The following is an 18,372-nucleotide window of genomic DNA, read 5'->3' on the forward strand; positions in this document are numbered from 1 at the left end:
GAAGATGGTCAGTAATCAAAATTATCAAAATTCTTATTTGTAAACAGTATTGACCTAGGGCTAATGACGTTTTCTGCCACAAATGTAGACACATATTTCAAGGTAACGAGACTTTAGCATTCTAGCAAACCAATGACTTTCACAGAAATGACTTCAGACTCATTCTGGAGGCTTTCATGTTGAGTAAGTTGAAAGCGTTGTCTTTTTTTTTCATTGAGATATAAATGAGGTATAAAAAATTATATTATTTTCTTGTATGCAACATAATGTGTTGAGAAATAGTCACTGCAATGAGTCAAGCTAACATCCTTCACCACACATACTTACAAATGTTTACTTGTGACAAGAACTTTTTAGATGCCAAACTTTCTCAATCATTTTTATTAGACAAAATCCTGCCTGAGGATTTGAAGATGTAGATTCTAGAATTACTCCAATCACAATCTAAGACACATGTAGTTATTTTAATAGGAAAACCCAAGCATATTTTGATATTACTTGAGACTTAAACTATTTAAAAAATTATATCCACTTCTGTGTTTATTGATGTGAAAACGTTGACAAAGGTTGCATGTTATCAGAAAGGAAACATAAACGGGAAAGAAAAAGAGAAAAACATATCAACTTGAGTATTAAAGACTATCCTGTGAAATGCAGCTAACACTTTTTGCTGCAAATTCTCCATGACATGTAACAGCATTCAAATTCATGTTTCCACTTTACCTCAATGTTTGAAAAGTTACACACAAAAAATATAATATTTATTTTCATTAATAAGATTAGTATAGCATGCCAGCATAAATCGTAAAGGATTTTAGGTCATCAATATGTGGCTTAAACACATACTTATATAATAAATTTGTATAAAAAGTCAATAAAATATTATAAACACTGTAATGGCAGAATGTAATATTCTCATGGATATGTTTGTAAATAGATTTTATTTTTAAAAAGATTTAGCTTTGCAGAAACATTGCACAGAAAGTACAGTGATTTCCCATATACACTCTGCCCCTCACAATTTCTGTTTTCTAACATCTGCAGTGGGGTCATTTGTTACCACTGGTGAACCAATATTGGTATGGTATTCCTGAAGGCCATAGCTTACCCTAGAATTCACTCCTAGTGTTGTCAAGTTTTATAGATTTTGACATAGGCATTATGTCATGTATCCACCATTACAGTATCATACAGAATAGTTTCCCTTCCTTAAAAATGCCCCATATTCCACCTCTTCACCTCTTCTCCTTTATCCATGAGTCTCTGCCAACCACTGAATTTTTGTATGATCAGTTTTTCCTTATCCAGAAAAGAAATTCATGATTCATATTTGTGACATCAATATTTCTGTTTCAAAACCTAAATAATCTCTTTGGGATTATCTCATTTATTGTTTTAGTAATTAATATTTTAAAACTCAGTGTTACCTACTGCTTACACTCTCTACTTCTGCCACATAAATATATCATCCTTAATTTGGGTCATCTCTTCTATATTTATGACAACTAATATTACAGACAAATCATTGAAAAGACAGTCTCTTCAATAAATGGTGCTGGGAAAACTGGACAGCTAAATGCAAAAGAACGAAACTTGACCACTCCCTCACACCAGAGACAAAGATAAACTCCAAATGGATGAAAGACCTCGATGTGAGACAGGAATCCATCAAAATCCTAGAGAAGAGCATAGGCAGCAACCTCTACAACATCGGCCACAGCAACATTTTTCATGACACATTCCAAATGCAAGAGAAACAAAAGAAAAAATGAACCTGTGGGACTTCATCAAGATAAAAAGCTTCTGCACAGCCAAGTAAACAGTCAAAAAAATTAAGAGGCAGCCCACAGAATGGGAGAATATATTTGCAAATGACACTACAGATAAAAGACTGGTATCCAAGATCTACAAAGAGCTTCTCAAACTCAATACATGAGAAACAAATAATCAAACCAAGAAATGGGCAGAAGATATGAACAGACACTTTTCCAATGAAGACATACAAATGGCTAACAGACACATGAAAAATGTTCAACATCATTAGCCATCAGGGAAATTCAAATCAAAACCACACTAAGATACCACCTTATACCAGTTAGAATGGCAAAAATTGACAAGGCAAGAAACAACAAATGTTGGAGGGGATGTGGAGAAAGGAGATCCCTCTTACAGTGTTGGTGGGAATGCAAGCTGGTACAGCCACTTTGGAAAACAGTGTGGAGGTCCCTTAAAAAGTTAAAAATAGAGCTACCCTAAGATCCAGCCATTGCACTACTGAGTGTTTACCCCAAGGATAAAGACGTAGTGAAGAGAAGGGCCATATGCACCCCAATGTTCATAGCAGCATTGTCCACAATAGCTAAATTGTGGAAGGAGCCAAGATACCCTTCCACAGACGAATGGATTAAGAAGATGTGGTCCATATATACAATGGAATATTACTCAGCTATCAAAAAGAATGATTACCCAACATTTGCAGCAACATGGACGGGACTGGAGGAGATTATGCTAAGTGAAATAAGTCAAGCAGAGAAAGACAATTATCATATGGTTTTACTCATTTATGGAACATAAGAAATAGCAGGAAGATCAGTAGGAGAAGGAAGGGAAGAATGAAGGGGGGTAAACAGAAGGGGGAATGAACCATGAGAGACTATAGACTCTGAGAAACAAACTGAGGGCTTCAGAGGGGAGGGGAGTGGGCGACTGGGATAGGCTAGTGATGGGTATTAAGGAGGGCACATATTGCATGGGCACTGGATGTTATATACAACTAATGAATCATGGAATACTACATCGAACACTAAGGATACACTGTATGGTGACTAACATAACATAATAAATAATTATTATAAAAAATCATTATAATTGGTATGATTCAAGAGAAACCTAACTCCCCCGAAATTAGAAAGAATCAATATAAGAGCATAAAGTAGATTTTACCAAAGAATTCTAACAGGCACATAAACCCAACCACTAAAATCTTCGTAATATCAAAGAACTACCTCAGAAACATGAATTTTCTCACCATGTAGCATTTCTGATCTAGAAGGATGTAGGTAAACATATCAAAAATTTCAGAATATAGAGGTGCCTGGATGTCTCAGTCAGTTGAGTGACACTTGATTTCAGGTCAGGTCATGATCTCAGGGACTTGGAGTCCGCACCTTGGGCTCCATGATCAGTGGGAATCGGCTTGAGGGCTTGAGATTTTCCCTTTTCCCACCTCCCCCGCTCCACTCATGTGATCTCTATCAGTCTGCCAGTTTGTCTGTCTCTCTTTCACTTTCTTTGTCTCTCTAAAATAAATAAATAAGTCTTAAAAGAATGGATTTCAGAATATGACCCCAATAATTGGAAGGGAGATTATTAGATGGCATAGCGTCCTTTACAACATGAAGCTCCTATAATAATTTGAATCTGATACCTTCTACCAAGTCAGAAAGAACAACTAAATTGAAGGTTCATGGTCAGCAATGATGACAGGGAAGTGCCTAATAAAGGAAACTGGAGGAGGGAAAGCCTCCAGTCTGTGGATGCAAACACACAGGTGGGACAGAGCAGCGGAGCAGCAGAGGGCACCAGGAGTCCACATGAAGAGGGACAGGGCAAGCACTAGATCAAAGCCACAAGTGACTGGGCAGGCAAGACAGGCAGAGACAGAATGGTGAAGGACATCTAAGGCTATAGACCTTATGTGCCTGTTTGTACCTTTTGCTGTCGATTCCTCTACATAAAACCGACTTAAGACCAACCAGTGTGTGTGTTCCTATGGCTTATTTTCCTGAGGGAAGTAGTGCTCATGTCCAAAGACAGGATTGTATTAGCTCCACATTAAGAAGATGATATTCCTTATGGACTTCTAGGTAAATCCAATCTATGAAGAAAAATTTGAAACGTCCTTTCGTCTTTGATCATCTGAAATCCACTTCTTGCTGCATAATTTCCTATGGTACTTTCACTTCTGCATTCCTCAGAGTGTCATCAGAGGGTTGAGCAAAGGCGTTTCAAGTGTATAAAACACAGCTATCATCTTATCCACATGGCAGGTGGTTGCGGTTGCAGGGTGTGTGTATATAAATATGCAAGGACCAAGGAACAGGATGAGCACAATGATGTGGGGGAGGGCTTTTCTCCTCCCTTCAGCACCGTGGTGTTCAGAGAATGAAGATGATAACATAGGAGCACATCAGCAGGACAAAACTCAGTGTGCGAATAGCCCCACTTTTGGACACCAGGAGTAGGTTGATCACAGAGGTGTCTGCACAGGCAAGTTTCAGCAAGGGCTGCAAGTCACAAAAATAGTGATCGCTCACATTGGGACCACAGAAAGGTAAACTCAAGGCCAGAAACATCTGAGCTAACGAGTGCACACAGGACCCCACCCAGGCCACAGCCACCAGCACATCACAGATCTGTGGACTCATGATGGTTGTGTAGTGCAGGGGCTTACAGATGGCCACTTAGCTGTCAGTGGTCTTTAGGATAAAAGAGATAGTGATCTTCTTCAAAAGGGCATCCACAATCTTTCTAGGGGCTATGGAAGTGCAGACGCAGGTGTTAGATCAGGATAGGTGGAAAAGGAAGTAGTACATTGGACTCCCGAGTGCCTGGCTGGTCGTGACAGTAGTAATAATCAGAAAGTAACTGAACAACATCCCCAAATAGAAGTGCAAGAAAGTGACAAACACTATTTCTTCGTAACAGAATCCTGGATCAACCCAAGCAGAAGCATTTTCAACATAGGGGACTTTGGATGGCGAGTTGGGTTAAGCATCAGACTGTTGGTTTGGGTTTAGGGAGTGATCTAAGGGTCTTAAGATCGATCTCCCTTGCAGCGCTCAGCACTCAGTAAGGAGTCTGTTTGAGACTTTCTCTCCCTCTCTTTCTGCCCCTAAATCATGCTCTCCATCCCTTTCTCTCTTTCCCCTCTAAAATAAATAAATAAATCTAAATATAATTGTCCATAAAAATGATGAGTTGCACTTCACCAAAATTAAAACTATGCAGCAGAACTAGTATATAAAGAGGGATGAATTAAGCAGTTGAGGATGTGAATGCAACTTGTATCCTTCCCTAAGGGTTGTCCAAGTGTGTGCACAGGGAGAAGGGAAAGACATGACCCGCTGTCTCCTGCTGCAGATTGGTACAGGCCAGCTCTTGGGCACAGCTTGCTCAACACTGGGCATAACGGTCAAGTAGACAAGCTCCATATCACTGGGTTATAATGACCTTTAAGGTGAAGGGCTAGAATCCTTCAATTCCTCAGGGTAAGTAAGCATTTAAGGTTCTGAAGGAAGCACTACACTAGAATAAAGCATTTTCTCGCTTCAATTGCTTACTGGGTATTTGAGCTAGTTATTTAAACTCTAGAACCTTCTGTGTTTTTATCTACATTCTAAAGCTAATAACATTTGTGTCAAAATGCATTATTATGAGCATTGAATAATAGGATGGACGTAATCCACACATCAATCTCTCAGTAAAGTTTTGTTAATCTTTGGCTAAGTAGATTTTCTGAAACAGATTAAATATTATAAAATTTGATTTCTGGACTCTTCTTGCATGAGAAAACTTTACATGCATGGATTGGCACATGGTGGAGAGAGACTGCCTGGCTTCAGTGCCTGCAGATGAGACTGAGTCTAAATCACCTGTGACTAGTCAGTGAGCAGAGATAGAACCGGATACGAACACATTAAGGGGGCTCATGATGTGATGAGCACTTGGTGTTGCATGCAACTAATGAATCATGAACATTATATCAAGAACTAATGATGTACTATACCCTGGTTGAATTTCAAGTAAAAAAAAAGTCCTTAAATTACTGTGTGAGGGTAAACCACTGTAAACGACAATATATCATTCATTATATTGTCATTTATATTATGGAGACAAAAATGAAAGCAGAATATTTATCAACCTCTCTGAAAAACACTAAATGTTGAGCATAGGCTTCTGTATGATATATATAAACGATTGTTTTTAAGTAACCAAATACACTGATTACATTCTTCAAGTTCTTGAATAAATTGCACTTTTTAAACTTAAAAAAATCATAAAAATTATAAAATAAAGGCTTTGCAGTACTTTGCTTCCTTCCTCTGATTTTTCCATATCATTTTTGGTTTTCCTCCCTCCCAAGTTATGGGGGAGAGTCTTTATTCCATTCTTTTCTCATCTCCCATTTTCCAACAGCTCATCCTTCAATGATAATGTCATTCTAATTATGGCATCACAAGTCATTGATTTTATTTATCTACCTACCCTGAACACCAAAGACCTTGATAATTTCCAAAAACGGACCCTAGGTTGCTGTCTTTTGTTCTCCTTGTCCCACCTCATCTCAGATTTCCTGAAAGCTAACCTGATACTATTAGAGACTATGATTTCCCTCCTATTCTTCAGAAAGTTACAAGAGCACAGGGCAGTCAGACCATAGCCTTTTTGGGACTTCAGGGAAAAAGGGCCAATTTATTTTCCAGTTTGGCTAATGTCGAAAGCTTATACCCAAGAGCACCAAGAACATTACTGTGGTTGGTGGCTTTGCAACATGTGGGCCAAGACCTATCTAGAAATGCCTTTAGGAATACAGTTACGTAAAATTTCAAAGACCTATTGATTCCTGTTATTACCACTTAAGTTTTATTCTGTTCCTAGGAACCAAATTGTGTCAGTCAAGGCATAAAATAAATGGATGTTTCCTAGGACCTAAATACTTGTGTTAGCTTCTGCAGGAATATAAAAACCCATTTTGCTTATTTTTCTTCTGAGCTTTTATTAAGAAGCTAAATCAGCTTTCAAAATGTCCAGGCTGCTTTCCTGATGGATGAAGACCCGCTTCTTGCATCACTGAGTCTTAGTGAATATGCAAGGGCACTTGTGTTGTAAACTGTAGTAAGTTTAAGATGTGTTGAAATTTTCAGAATATTTGCAGAGAATTCATCAGGATGTGTTTCATTCTGGGTTTGTAACTCTCTGCATCTGATTCCAGGTTTTGCTACTAGAGACAAACTGGCAGAGTGAGTATCTGAGGAGGGAATCCTTCCTGATGTAGCCCCGAAACTAAGCAGACGGCCACTCAGATCTTATGGTTAGTGAGTTACCCTTGTCACCTTGGTTTGGGAAGCGTCCCAGCACACCTGCTGGGCTAAGTGTGTGTTCTGTATATCTATTCTGTGTAGTTTCATTCTAAAGCATATAACTTCTCTTGCAGCATATGACAATTTGATTGGTATAAAAAATGTCTTAGCATACTTAGGTTTTAATGTCATCTAATTTATAAGCAAAATTCTATTTTGGGGGAGAAAAACAGTAGAGTTAGATAAAACATATTTATATTGGCAGTGAATTTATTGTTTCCCCAACTCTTGAATACAGGCATTCCTCCATATTCCTATTAAGAAACAGATCGGTTTATGCATGAATATGTGCAATAACAAAAACTTTCTTATATTTCAAAACATCTGCCATCCTAAAATAGACTAGTTTCATCTCAGCCAACAGAGGTAAGTGTATAGCATCCTACGTTCTGTTACACTGAGTTTTTACTTTCTGTTACACTAAGAGTTTGTTACACTAAAAGTTTGAAATTGTGATAGAAACTTTTATTTACATGTAAGAGCTTCTTTCCTTTATGAACAGCATCATCCAAAATGTACACATAATTTGTATTCAATAATACCATAGAATAAGGTAATTGTTTGAGTACCTTTTGTAGAGGAAAAGAAAAAAATTCGTCCAGTAATAAGTATTAAGAAACAAGCTAAGATAACCAATTGATAATGACATTAATAGAGTTTCAGTAACAGTTGGTTGATGATGGAGCTTCCCGTGATCATACTTGCTAAATCCATGTTATGAATGTTCTTTTTTTATTTCCTTTATTTTTCCATTGATTGTGTGTGTGTGCACATGACAATCTGTGGTCCTAAACTAATCACTCAGAGAGGAAAGACTGTAAAAGAAAGATGACAGTTTTGAACCACACATGTCACTGGCTATTTCATGTTTCCTTGTGTATTCCTCATTAAAAGTCTGAATTTTGTAATGATATCTTAGTTGTGAAAGGAGAAAGAGGGGCCTAAAGAGATGAAGCCGTTTGCTCAAGGATCACACTGGTCAGGTGATTTGAGATGCCTCAGGTTTCTCCCCCTTTCTGTGTCGCTACTGTTTCAACCACTTGTCCACTGGTTGCCTGAAGTTCTTTATTTCCCAGTTGTGACTTCAGTTTTTCCATGGGAGGGGTCCTCGGTATCACTGTATTTTTTGATGAGAGTAAATCTCCTCAACTGACTTTTCCCTCTTCCCTTTTACCAACAGCTCTGATCATAGAGAAAGTTTCCTCCGAATACAGGCTGGAGTTTTGGGCTACTGGAGATGAAATTCCAAGGATCATGTAGAAAGCAAGCAGGAATCCTGATGAGGAATTTGCATTTTTGCAAAACTAAAGGCTAATTATTTCAAATGTCTTAGGAATCAGCTAATTACAGAATACTTTTATATTAAATATTCCGTACCTCTTCAACTACATAAACACTCAGAAAAACAGACAGGGTATCTGTTAACCCATCGTCTTGCACTTTCTTTTCCGCTCAGAGAAGGAATCAAAACAGTTTTCTCATACTGTCTTTCATGACATCCCTCTCAGATCTCTCCTGTGAAAGATAGCTCTAGATTGAGGAAGAAACAATTTTTGTCTTAACATTAACAATGTGTTGCTTTTTAATCTTGAGAAATTAAATAGATTCTCTTAATATATCTCTTCTGCTTAGAATCAGAGATTTGCGTTGGTCACGTGATTTCCACATTTCATGATAGATTTATAAAAGACAGAACAAAAAGAAAAGCAGCTTAATTAAATAAATCAAGAATAATTATTCTTAACTCTTTATTTCAATATGTATTATTATTCTGTTCATACAGTTAATTTTCACCTAGAATTATGTTTTCTTTCTTTCAGAAACATAAGTCCTTTGGAAGTTTATACCAACACCAAATACATGAAAAGCCAGAGAAATATCTCAGAATTCGTACTTCTAGGACTTTCGTATGACCAGAACATACAAATATTTTGCTTTGTGCTCTTCTCATTCTGTTACGTTGCCCTGTTGGCAGGAAACCTTCTGATCCTTGTCTCCACTCGATGCAGCCCTCTTTTTCACCAACCCATGTACTACTTCCTCAGCCACTTATCCTTAATAGACATCTGTTACACCTCTACGGTTACACCCAAGTTAATTGCTGACCTGCTAGTAGAAAGAAAAACCATCTCCTACAGTAACTGCATGTTACAGGTGTTTACAATGCACTTCTTTGGAGGCACTGAGATCTTCATTCTTACCGCCATGGCCTTTGATCGCTATGGTGCCATCTGCAAACCTCTCCACTATGTGATTATCATGAACAGGACAAGGTGCCATCTCCTAGTCCTAGCTGCTTGGGCTGGTGGGGCCGTCCATGCCTTTCCTCTATTTTCTACCGCAATTGGTTTTCCCTTCTGTGGTCCTAATGAAATCGATCACTACTATTGTGATGTTTTTCCTTTGCTAAAGGTGGCCTGTACTGATACCTACATCACTGGTATCCTTGTGATTGCCTTTTCAGGTATGTTTGGCTTAGGAGTTTTTATTGTCTTATTTGTTTCTTATGGGATAATATTGTTCAGTTTAAGAAATCTCTCAGCTGAGGGAAGACGCAAAGCCCTCTCCACCTGTTGGTCTCATATCACTGTGGTCATCTTATGTTTTGGGCCTGCAATTTTTATCTACCTTAGACCACCTACTACTTTTCCTCAGGACAAAATATTTGCTCTGTTTTATACCATCATTGCTCCTATGTTCAATCCCCTAATCTATACTTTGAGAAATTCAGAGATGAAAAAAGCCATAAGAAGGGTGTGGTGCCCCTTACTATTTTCAAAGAAGCACAGAGTTAATTTGAAGAAGTTTATGGGATAAGGGACTCTGAGAAAGAAAAGAAAGGAGATGTGAATGAAAAAGGCAGGGACTATCTCTTGGGGTTTGTGGACCATCACTGTCCTTGAGGCTCGGAGTGTTGGAAGCAATAGGACTACAAGTTTAAGTAACATTGAGCACATACTGATTCTTGCAAACCAAATTAATTCGAAACTAAGTTAATTCTGTGGGGTATTAGGATGGAATAGGTAGGGGAAACTTCATGAAAAACAATTGAACCAGAACATCAACAACAATAACAAAAAACCAATGTACATTATTTCGTGAATTATAAAGGAAAATATTTTAATGACACTGTTATGAAAATATTGGACATAGAGGCCAGACCACACAATGACAGACATCCTTTGATAGTTCAGAAGTTGTAATCTAAAAAAAAGCTATAATATAAAACTAAAAGATTTAATTTAAATTTCTTAGAAACATTTATATATATCCTCTAGTTCATATAGAAATCAGTTGTGCAAATAAATATTTAATGTGGATTCTGTTTTTTCAATATTTTAATTTTTTTAGAGATTTTATTTATTGATTTGAGAGAGAGATAGTGTGCCAGTGAGCATGAGCACAAGTCAGGGGTGGTGTTTGGGGCAGAGGGAGAGGGAGATGCAGACTCCTTGCTGAGCAGGGAGCCTGATGCAGACTCTATCCCAGGCCCCTGGTATCATGATCTGAGCCAAAGGCAGTCTGTTACCTGGGCCACCCTGGTGTGCCATGTAGAATCTGTTTTAAAGTGGTATCTGGGGGTCAACTCTCCTGGTGTCCCATTGAAATCAATAATAATAAATAGTGAAGGCAGAGTGAGTATCTACAATTCAGAAAGCTGAAACTCACTTCATGGCATCCCACCTATTGGCCAGAGTTTAGTATCATTTCCCATAAAGTTAAAGAACCAGATATTAAAATGTATGTGTTGCTCATCCCTACCTGCCTAAAACTGATCACCAAATGATTAGTCCTAGGATTCACAACCAAAGACTTTTTGTACTGCAAAGACGGGGGGGAGGGGGGAGAGAACGCTAGCAAAGGATAAATAAGATGTGATTTAACCACAAAATAAATGAAAAAATAATGCATTTCGGTTGCACATGGATGCTTATAGCAGATGTATTCAGATCAGCAATTCTTGGAAGCAACTACGATGTCCCCCAGTAGGGGAATAAATAAACTATTGTACATCTGGAGAATGGACTATTACTCAGCACTAAAAAGAACTGAGCTAGTAAGGTAAGAAACTACATGTAGCAAACTTAAATGCATATTTCAGAGAGGAAAAAAAAACAATGTGAAGGGGCTCCCTTTTCTATGATTTCAAATACAGGTCTTCTTTGACTTACCAGGGAGTTATGTCCCAATCAACCCATCATAAGTTGAAAATATCTTAGGTCATAATGCATGAAATACTCCCAACCTACCAAACCTCGTAGCTTAGCCTAGCCTACCTTAACTGTGCTCAGAACACTTACATTATTTAGCCTGGAGTTGGGCATAGTCATCGAATACAAGGCCTATTTGGTAAGAAAGCACTGAATATCTCATTAACTTATTAAATACTCTACTTCACGTGAAAAACAGAATTGCTATATGGGTACAGAATGGTTCTAAGTGTATTGATTGTTGATCCTTGTGATTGCTTGGCTGACTGGGAGCTGCACCTCTCTGCGCCTGCCCAGCATCACAAGAGGATTGTGCTGTGTATCAGTAGCCCAGGAAAGACTCGAATTCAAAATTCAAAGTATAGTTTCTACGGTACAAGTATCACTTTTATACCACTGTAAAGTTGGAAAAGTACAAGTCAAACCATTGTTAAGTTGGGGGTCATTTATACATAGGACATTCTAGAAAAGGCAAAACTATGAAAACAGCAAAAGATCAGTCCTTGGATGCCAAGGATTAGGGAGGGGAGGGAGGAAGAGGTGGAGCACAGAGGATTTTAGGGTCGGGAATCTGTTCTGTCTGTCCCTGGATTTTGGAGAGTGTTATCATACATGTCAGAACCCACAGAAGGTACAACACCAAGGGTGAGCCCTGATGTAAACTGAGTTTTAGGTGACCGTGATGTGTCCCTGTAGGCTCATTTGATTGTGACACAGGGAGCACTCTGGAGGGAGAGGTTGTCCCAGCGAGGGGGACAGGGGGTTTATGGGATCTCTGTAGCTTCTGCTCTATTTTATGGAGAAAGTAAAACTGCTCTAAAAAATAAAGTCTATTTATTTATTTTTAAAGGTTTCATTTATTTATTTGACAGAGAGAGAGAGAGACAGCAAGAGGGTGAACACAAGCGGGGGAGTGGGAGAGGGAGAAGTAAGCTTTCCTCTGAGCAGGGAGCCTGATGCGGGTCTTGATTCCAGGACCCGGGGATCATGACCTGAGCTGAAGGCAGACACTTAACAACTGAGCCACCCAGGCACCCCTAAAAAATAAAGTTTATTAATCACAAAATACACTGCAGCACAATACCTAAAGAAAGTCATCTTGTAACTAAAGGAAGAGTCTTCTGAAAAAGATTTTCTAGTGAAAACAGATAATACCTTAGAACCTTACAACTTTAATGGAGGTTCTTTTGCTCATACTTCATCGCACGTAAAATAAGAATTCTTAAGAATCACAGCAATTATGACAGAGAAGGGCCTGGATGGTGGAATGTTATGAAAAGGAAGATAGTTCTACATGAGGTAAATGCGATGCAGGAGGTGTAATCATTCCGGAGGCACTGTGCAAAGAAGCAGGGAGTGCAGGAAAAAATGGTGAGGAAGAAAAAATTAAGTAGAGTTTTTATAACCAAGAGAGATTGGACAAACCAACTTCTCAGCAGCTACTAATAAAGAAACAAAACTATTGCAAGAATTGATTTTACCTTTTGAAAGAACATCACAAAACATTTGTCAGTCTAAAGATTGAAATGGAATGTGCTTAGAATGACCAACTTCGTTACTAGAAGAAAGATCATCTTCATGTGTAGAATGGGAAGATCAATAAAAGGAGCAGCATCATGTGAGTTGGCAGGGACGAAATACAAAAAAGATATGGAATAATCAGAGGAAGGAAGCAAAGTACAGCCAAGTCTTTAATGTGTTTCCCATCCGGTTCTGTCTCTGCTCACTGACTAGTCACAGGTCGTTTAGACTCAGTCTCACCTGCATGGACTGAAGCCAGGCAGTCTCTCTCTACCATACGCCAATCCATGCATGTAAAGTTTTCTCATGAAATCAAATTTTATAATATTTAATCTCTTTCAGATTAATCACCTTAGCCATAGATTAACAAAAATGTACAGAGATTGTTGGATAGACTAAGTCCATCCTATTATTCAATGCTCATAATGCATCTTGACACAAATATTATTAGCTTTACTAGGTAGATAAAAACACAGAAGGTTCTAGAGTTTAAATTACTAGCTCAAGCACCCAGTAAGCAACTGAAGCAAGAAAATGCGTTATTCTAGTTTAGTGCTTCCTTTGGAACCTTAAATGCTTAATAACCCTGAGGAATTGAAGGATTCTAGCCCTTCACCTTAAAAGCCATTATAACCCAGGGATTTAGAGCTCGTCTACATGACCGTTATGCCCAGTGTTGACCAAGCTGTGCTCACGAGTTAGCCTGTACCAATCTACAGCAGGAGACAGCAGGTCATATCTCTCACCTTCTCCCTGTGCACACACTTGGACAACCCTTAGAGAAGGACACAAGGTGCATTCACATCCTCAGCTGTTTAATTCATCCCTCTTTATATACTAGTTCTCCTGCATAGTTATAATTTTGGTGTAGTGTAAATCATCATTTTTTATGGAGAATTTTGTTTAGATTGATTTATTTATTTTAGAGGGAGAGAGAAGGAGAGAACAATCACATGGATGAGGGCACAGAGTGAGAGAATGTCTCAAACAGAGTGCACTCAGTGCTGAGCCCTGCAAGGGCTTGACCTCAGGACCTTGAGATCACCACTGGAGCCAAAACAAAGAGTCCCATGCTGAACCAACTTCACCACCCAACACCTCTATTTGGACATTTTCATTCCACATATTTAGAAAATTTTTCCTATAATCCAAGGTCATGAAGATCTTCTTTTATATTTTACTCCAAATGTTTTTGCTGTTGTTGTTGTTGTTGGTTTTTTTTAGTTTGACATTTCACATATAGCTCTAAGATCCTTCTTAAATAAATCTGTACCAGTGTGATATATAGATAAAAGGTTTTTGCCTTTTTTGTTTGTTTGTTTGTGTGGTAGATAAAGATGCACAATATTTCCACTATCATTTGTCACAAAGACTATTTTTTCACCACTGAATTGTCTGCAGACGTTTGCTGAGATTAGTTGACCGTGTATGTGCAGGTCTACTACTGGGCTCTCTAGGCTGCTTTGTTGGTCGTCTGGGATAGCTTTATGAAAATACCACATCATTTTGAACACAGCAGTTTTGTAACATGGCTGGAAATCAGATTGTGTAAATTCTCCAACTTTGTCCTTTTTTAAAGTTGTAGGACCTAATTTAGGGGTCTCGTATTTCCATAGGAGTTCTAAATCCGTTTGGAATAGTTCTGAATATGTTCCTGTAATTTTGTTTGAGAAGGCTTGAATCTGGAGATTCCTTTGGCGAGAATTCACCTCTTAATACTACTGAGTCATGTGTCCATGAACACAGGATTTTTTTTTCTACTTATTAAGGTGTTTATATTCTCTTAAATATTTTACTTTCAGAGTACATGTTTTCCTTATATCTTGTTGCATTTTTCTTAATTACTTTATAGGTTTAAGACATTATAAATGGGATTTTTAAAATCCAATTTCTATTTCTTAGTTACAAGTACAAACTAAGCAATTGAATTATATATATTGATGTTATATCTTGAAATTATGCTAAACTCACATTACAGAGTAGGAGAACTAAAATTGTCTGTACTCACAGTGAAATGGTTGCCTATGTAAAAGTTCTGTGTGTGTGTGTGTGTGTGTGTGTGTGTGCTAATGTGATAGTGTTATATACACTTGCCTCCAAAGTAGTTAACAAAGCAATTATAATTATTATGATCATATCAAAAAGAGATCACTAGTTCAGTGTTGTTAAGTAGAGCAATATAGCGCATGGGTAAGAAATTGGAGGGAATCACGAACTAGTAGAATCTGAACTAATCTTGGTTCTGCCCTTAATTAGCATCTGGATCTTGGCAGGATCTTTAACTTCTCTATGTTTCTATTAAAAAATCATTAAAATAAGTATAAAAACAGTAGCGGGAATTATCTTACAGGTCTGTGGTGGGGATTAAATCAGCAATCATGTGCAGAAATAGAGCCACTAAACACTCAATTTTAGTAAATATTGTTGTTGTTATTATTACCATCAACCTAAGTCTCTGAGACACTTTCTTCATCTCAAAATGGATGGAATAACACCAAGCACATAGGAGGGTATCAGTATTCAATGGGGTCCTATGTACAGAGCCCTTGCCACTATTCCGTGAATATAGCAATAAGTTATATAAATATATATATACACACACACACATATCTATACCAATTAAAACATTATTGTATTTAGACAATAAACATTATGAATCAATTTTATAGTCTCTTGTGTATACTTTCTTTACATACCCACCATCAATGCCTTGTTACTCCTTTGTCAAGTATTATAAAGAAACTCCTAGCTGGGGTTTCTTTCTCTGGCTTCCATTCCCTTCCTGAACCTCACCCCACTTCATGCAAGACACATGTAGAACTGCATTCGTATTATATCTTCTTCATATTCCTCTTCACTTTTCCATCTATATTCTCAAATTCTGCCATTGTTCCCCGTTCCTAAGGATAGAGAGAAAATTCCTTAACCTCGCATTCATAGCCTTTACATCATAAACTACCGCCCTTTTCATACTTAGCGGCCACTATGTGTACGACTCACTAGTTCGTGTTAGGCTTGGTCACCTCAGACGATCTCTGTCTGTGTGTTCATCAAGTTCCCCACAGCGATACTCAACAGAAACTTCACCCGGGAGGTAACTGAAGTAATCTTCAAGAACTTATTTTCTACCTCAAAAAACTTCATGAGAATCCACAACTCATAGAATCTAGGTATTTATTATTTACTAGATGAAGAAGCAAAATAAATTCAAGGTCACATTATACAAAATGGATTTTTTTTTCAGGTAATGCAATTAAGCATAAGATGAACTAATGGAGAATAGGAACAATGTGACAGACTTTGTTCTACTGGGGCTCACAGAGAATCCAACGATGCAGGAAATCATATCTCTTCTGTTTTTGGTGATTTACATTGTGACTGTGGTAGGAAATGTGCTCACCATGCTCACTATCACTGCCAGCCCATTATTGGGGTTCCCCACGTACTTTTTCCCGACCTATCTCCTTCATTGATACCAACACTCTAGGGCCTTTTGTTGCTGCCAACAGAGGTTTCATCTCTCCGTTAAACTTCCTCCCCTTGGTCATCTCCTCTGTGGTCATTCTGCGTTCCCTAAGGAATCATAGCTTGGAGGCGAGACGCAAAGCCCTCTCCACCTGTGTCTCCCACATCACAGTGTTTGTCCTGTACTTTTTCCCCTGCATATTTGTGTACATGAGACTTGCGAATACCTTATCTATTGATAAAGCAGTTGCAGTGTTCTACACTATGATAACGCCATGTTAAACCCCTTGATCTATACCTTGAGAAATGACCAGATGAATTTCTGTTAGGAATTTGTGTAGTAGAAAAGTTATTTCAGATGAGAAATATGCCTGAAGGTCAACGTTGATGCAATGGAAACAAAGGTCAAAGGACATTTTAGATGATTTCAGCAAGGAATACTTAACAAATAAAATAGTTAACTGCTATGAATGACAGATCCTAGACTGAGTGGAGTAGAAATGTGAGGAGGAAAGAAAAAATCTAACCACACACTATGCTACAAGCTATATATATATCTATATATAGATATATAGATATATCTGCTCATTTTTATACACCAGGGTTGATAATAATATGTTGGCTATAAAATTATGGTATAAAGCTATTATAGGATTATAAAAGCAAAGAACCATTTAACCTCTGAGTGGTGACAAAGATTACCCCAAGTTTCCAAATTTCCTTGTAGACTTCAGGATCATTTTGTGTTGCTCATGGCACCCAGTAGGCTTCTAAACCATCAGAAAGAATGATGTCTCAAATAAATGAACATCTTATTATTTGAGAGGCATTTCTGTTTCTTAAATAAAGTCACACTTGGCTTTATTTAAGTACTTGACTACTTGTGAAAAATAGTTTCTGCAAGGCAGCTTAATGTTTGGGGCACAATAAATATTGAATGAGTGATAATGGTAAAGGAAGACAAGTAAAGTCAAAAAATAATGTAGACCAAAGAAAGTACTGGAAACACGGGACTTTTTCCCCTGCTTTTATCTGATTCAGGCTGTGGGAATTCTAGCTAGATCTCTTTGAGAAACCACAATTTGTTTTAACTCCTGCTTAAACTGTGTACTGAGAACGAAAAAGAAACTGGGATGTTCAGTGAAGTAGCAAACAACTTCCCTGGATATTCTTCCTCCTATCAGCAAGATTTCATCATTATATGAATGTGAGCTCTTCAAGCCATTTTCCCCTGTTAATTAGTTTACTTCTCGGTAACATTTCATTATGTAATCTGTTTTGACAAACACGTGGCTCAATCTACACAAAAAAACAATTTCGGGATAAATATATTTCATTTATTTATATTTGATAGTACATCTCTCATTCATTAATCAATTAAAATTTCTTCACCCATAAAATGAACTAGACAATATTGATTCTCTTGACATTGATTTTTACTCCATTGTCTGATGTTGCAACTTATCTAACCTAACCTACTGAAGGACATCTTGGCTGCTTCCAATTGTTTGGACTATTATGAATACAGCTGCTGTTAAATAACCATGTGCAGGTTTTTAAGTGGACATAAGCTTTCGATTCCAAAAGCCAAGGAGTGAGATTGCTGGATTGTATAGTAAGAATATGTTTAGTTTTGTAAGAAAGTGACAAACAGTCATCCCAAATGGCTTCACCATTTGGCTTTCCCACCAGCAATAGATGAGAGCCCCTCTTTTCCACATCCTCACCAATTGATGGTGTCCCATAGTTTGGCCATTCTAATGGATATATTGTGGTAAAACCTCCTTTGAGACATTGCTTAACCAAAATGTGCAGATTAATTAAATTCAAGAAGGCTCATGGACTTGAAGCCAATTGGTCCAAACCTCACAATTAAAATATGATAGGTTCAGAATCTATGCCATGTTTGACCTGACAAAGATGTTGAGTCTCATCCATCATTGTGAACTCTAAGATCAAAAGAGTGTGCTTTGGTCAACTCAGGTTGGATTCTACTGTTTTACCTAAAGTTAGATTTTTTTCCAAGGGCAATG

General features: G+C 37.8%; 1 protein-coding gene across 1 annotated transcript; it reads left to right on the plus strand.

The window, feature by feature from the left end:
- Positions 1-9,002: 9,002 nt before the first annotated feature.
- Positions 9,003-9,959, plus strand: LOC103666179 (olfactory receptor 4P4-like). Its single transcript, XM_008694204.1, has one exon. It carries the CDS (start codon positions 9,003-9,005, stop codon positions 9,957-9,959), a length of 957 nt encoding a protein of 318 aa, XP_008692426.1.
- Positions 9,960-18,372: the final 8,413 nt, after the last annotated feature.

This window comes from Ursus maritimus, unplaced genomic scaffold (assembly GCF_017311325.1).
Source record: "Ursus maritimus isolate PB19 unplaced genomic scaffold, ASM1731132v1 scaffold_23, whole genome shotgun sequence".
NCBI classification, from domain to species: domain Eukaryota; kingdom Metazoa; phylum Chordata; class Mammalia; order Carnivora; family Ursidae; genus Ursus; species Ursus maritimus.

What these genes read in the sequence shown, in the direction of transcription:
- LOC103666179 (XM_008694204.1), top strand. Translation starts at nt 9,003, where the DNA reads ATGAAAAGCCAGAGAAATATCTCAGAATTCGTACTTCTAGGACTTTCG.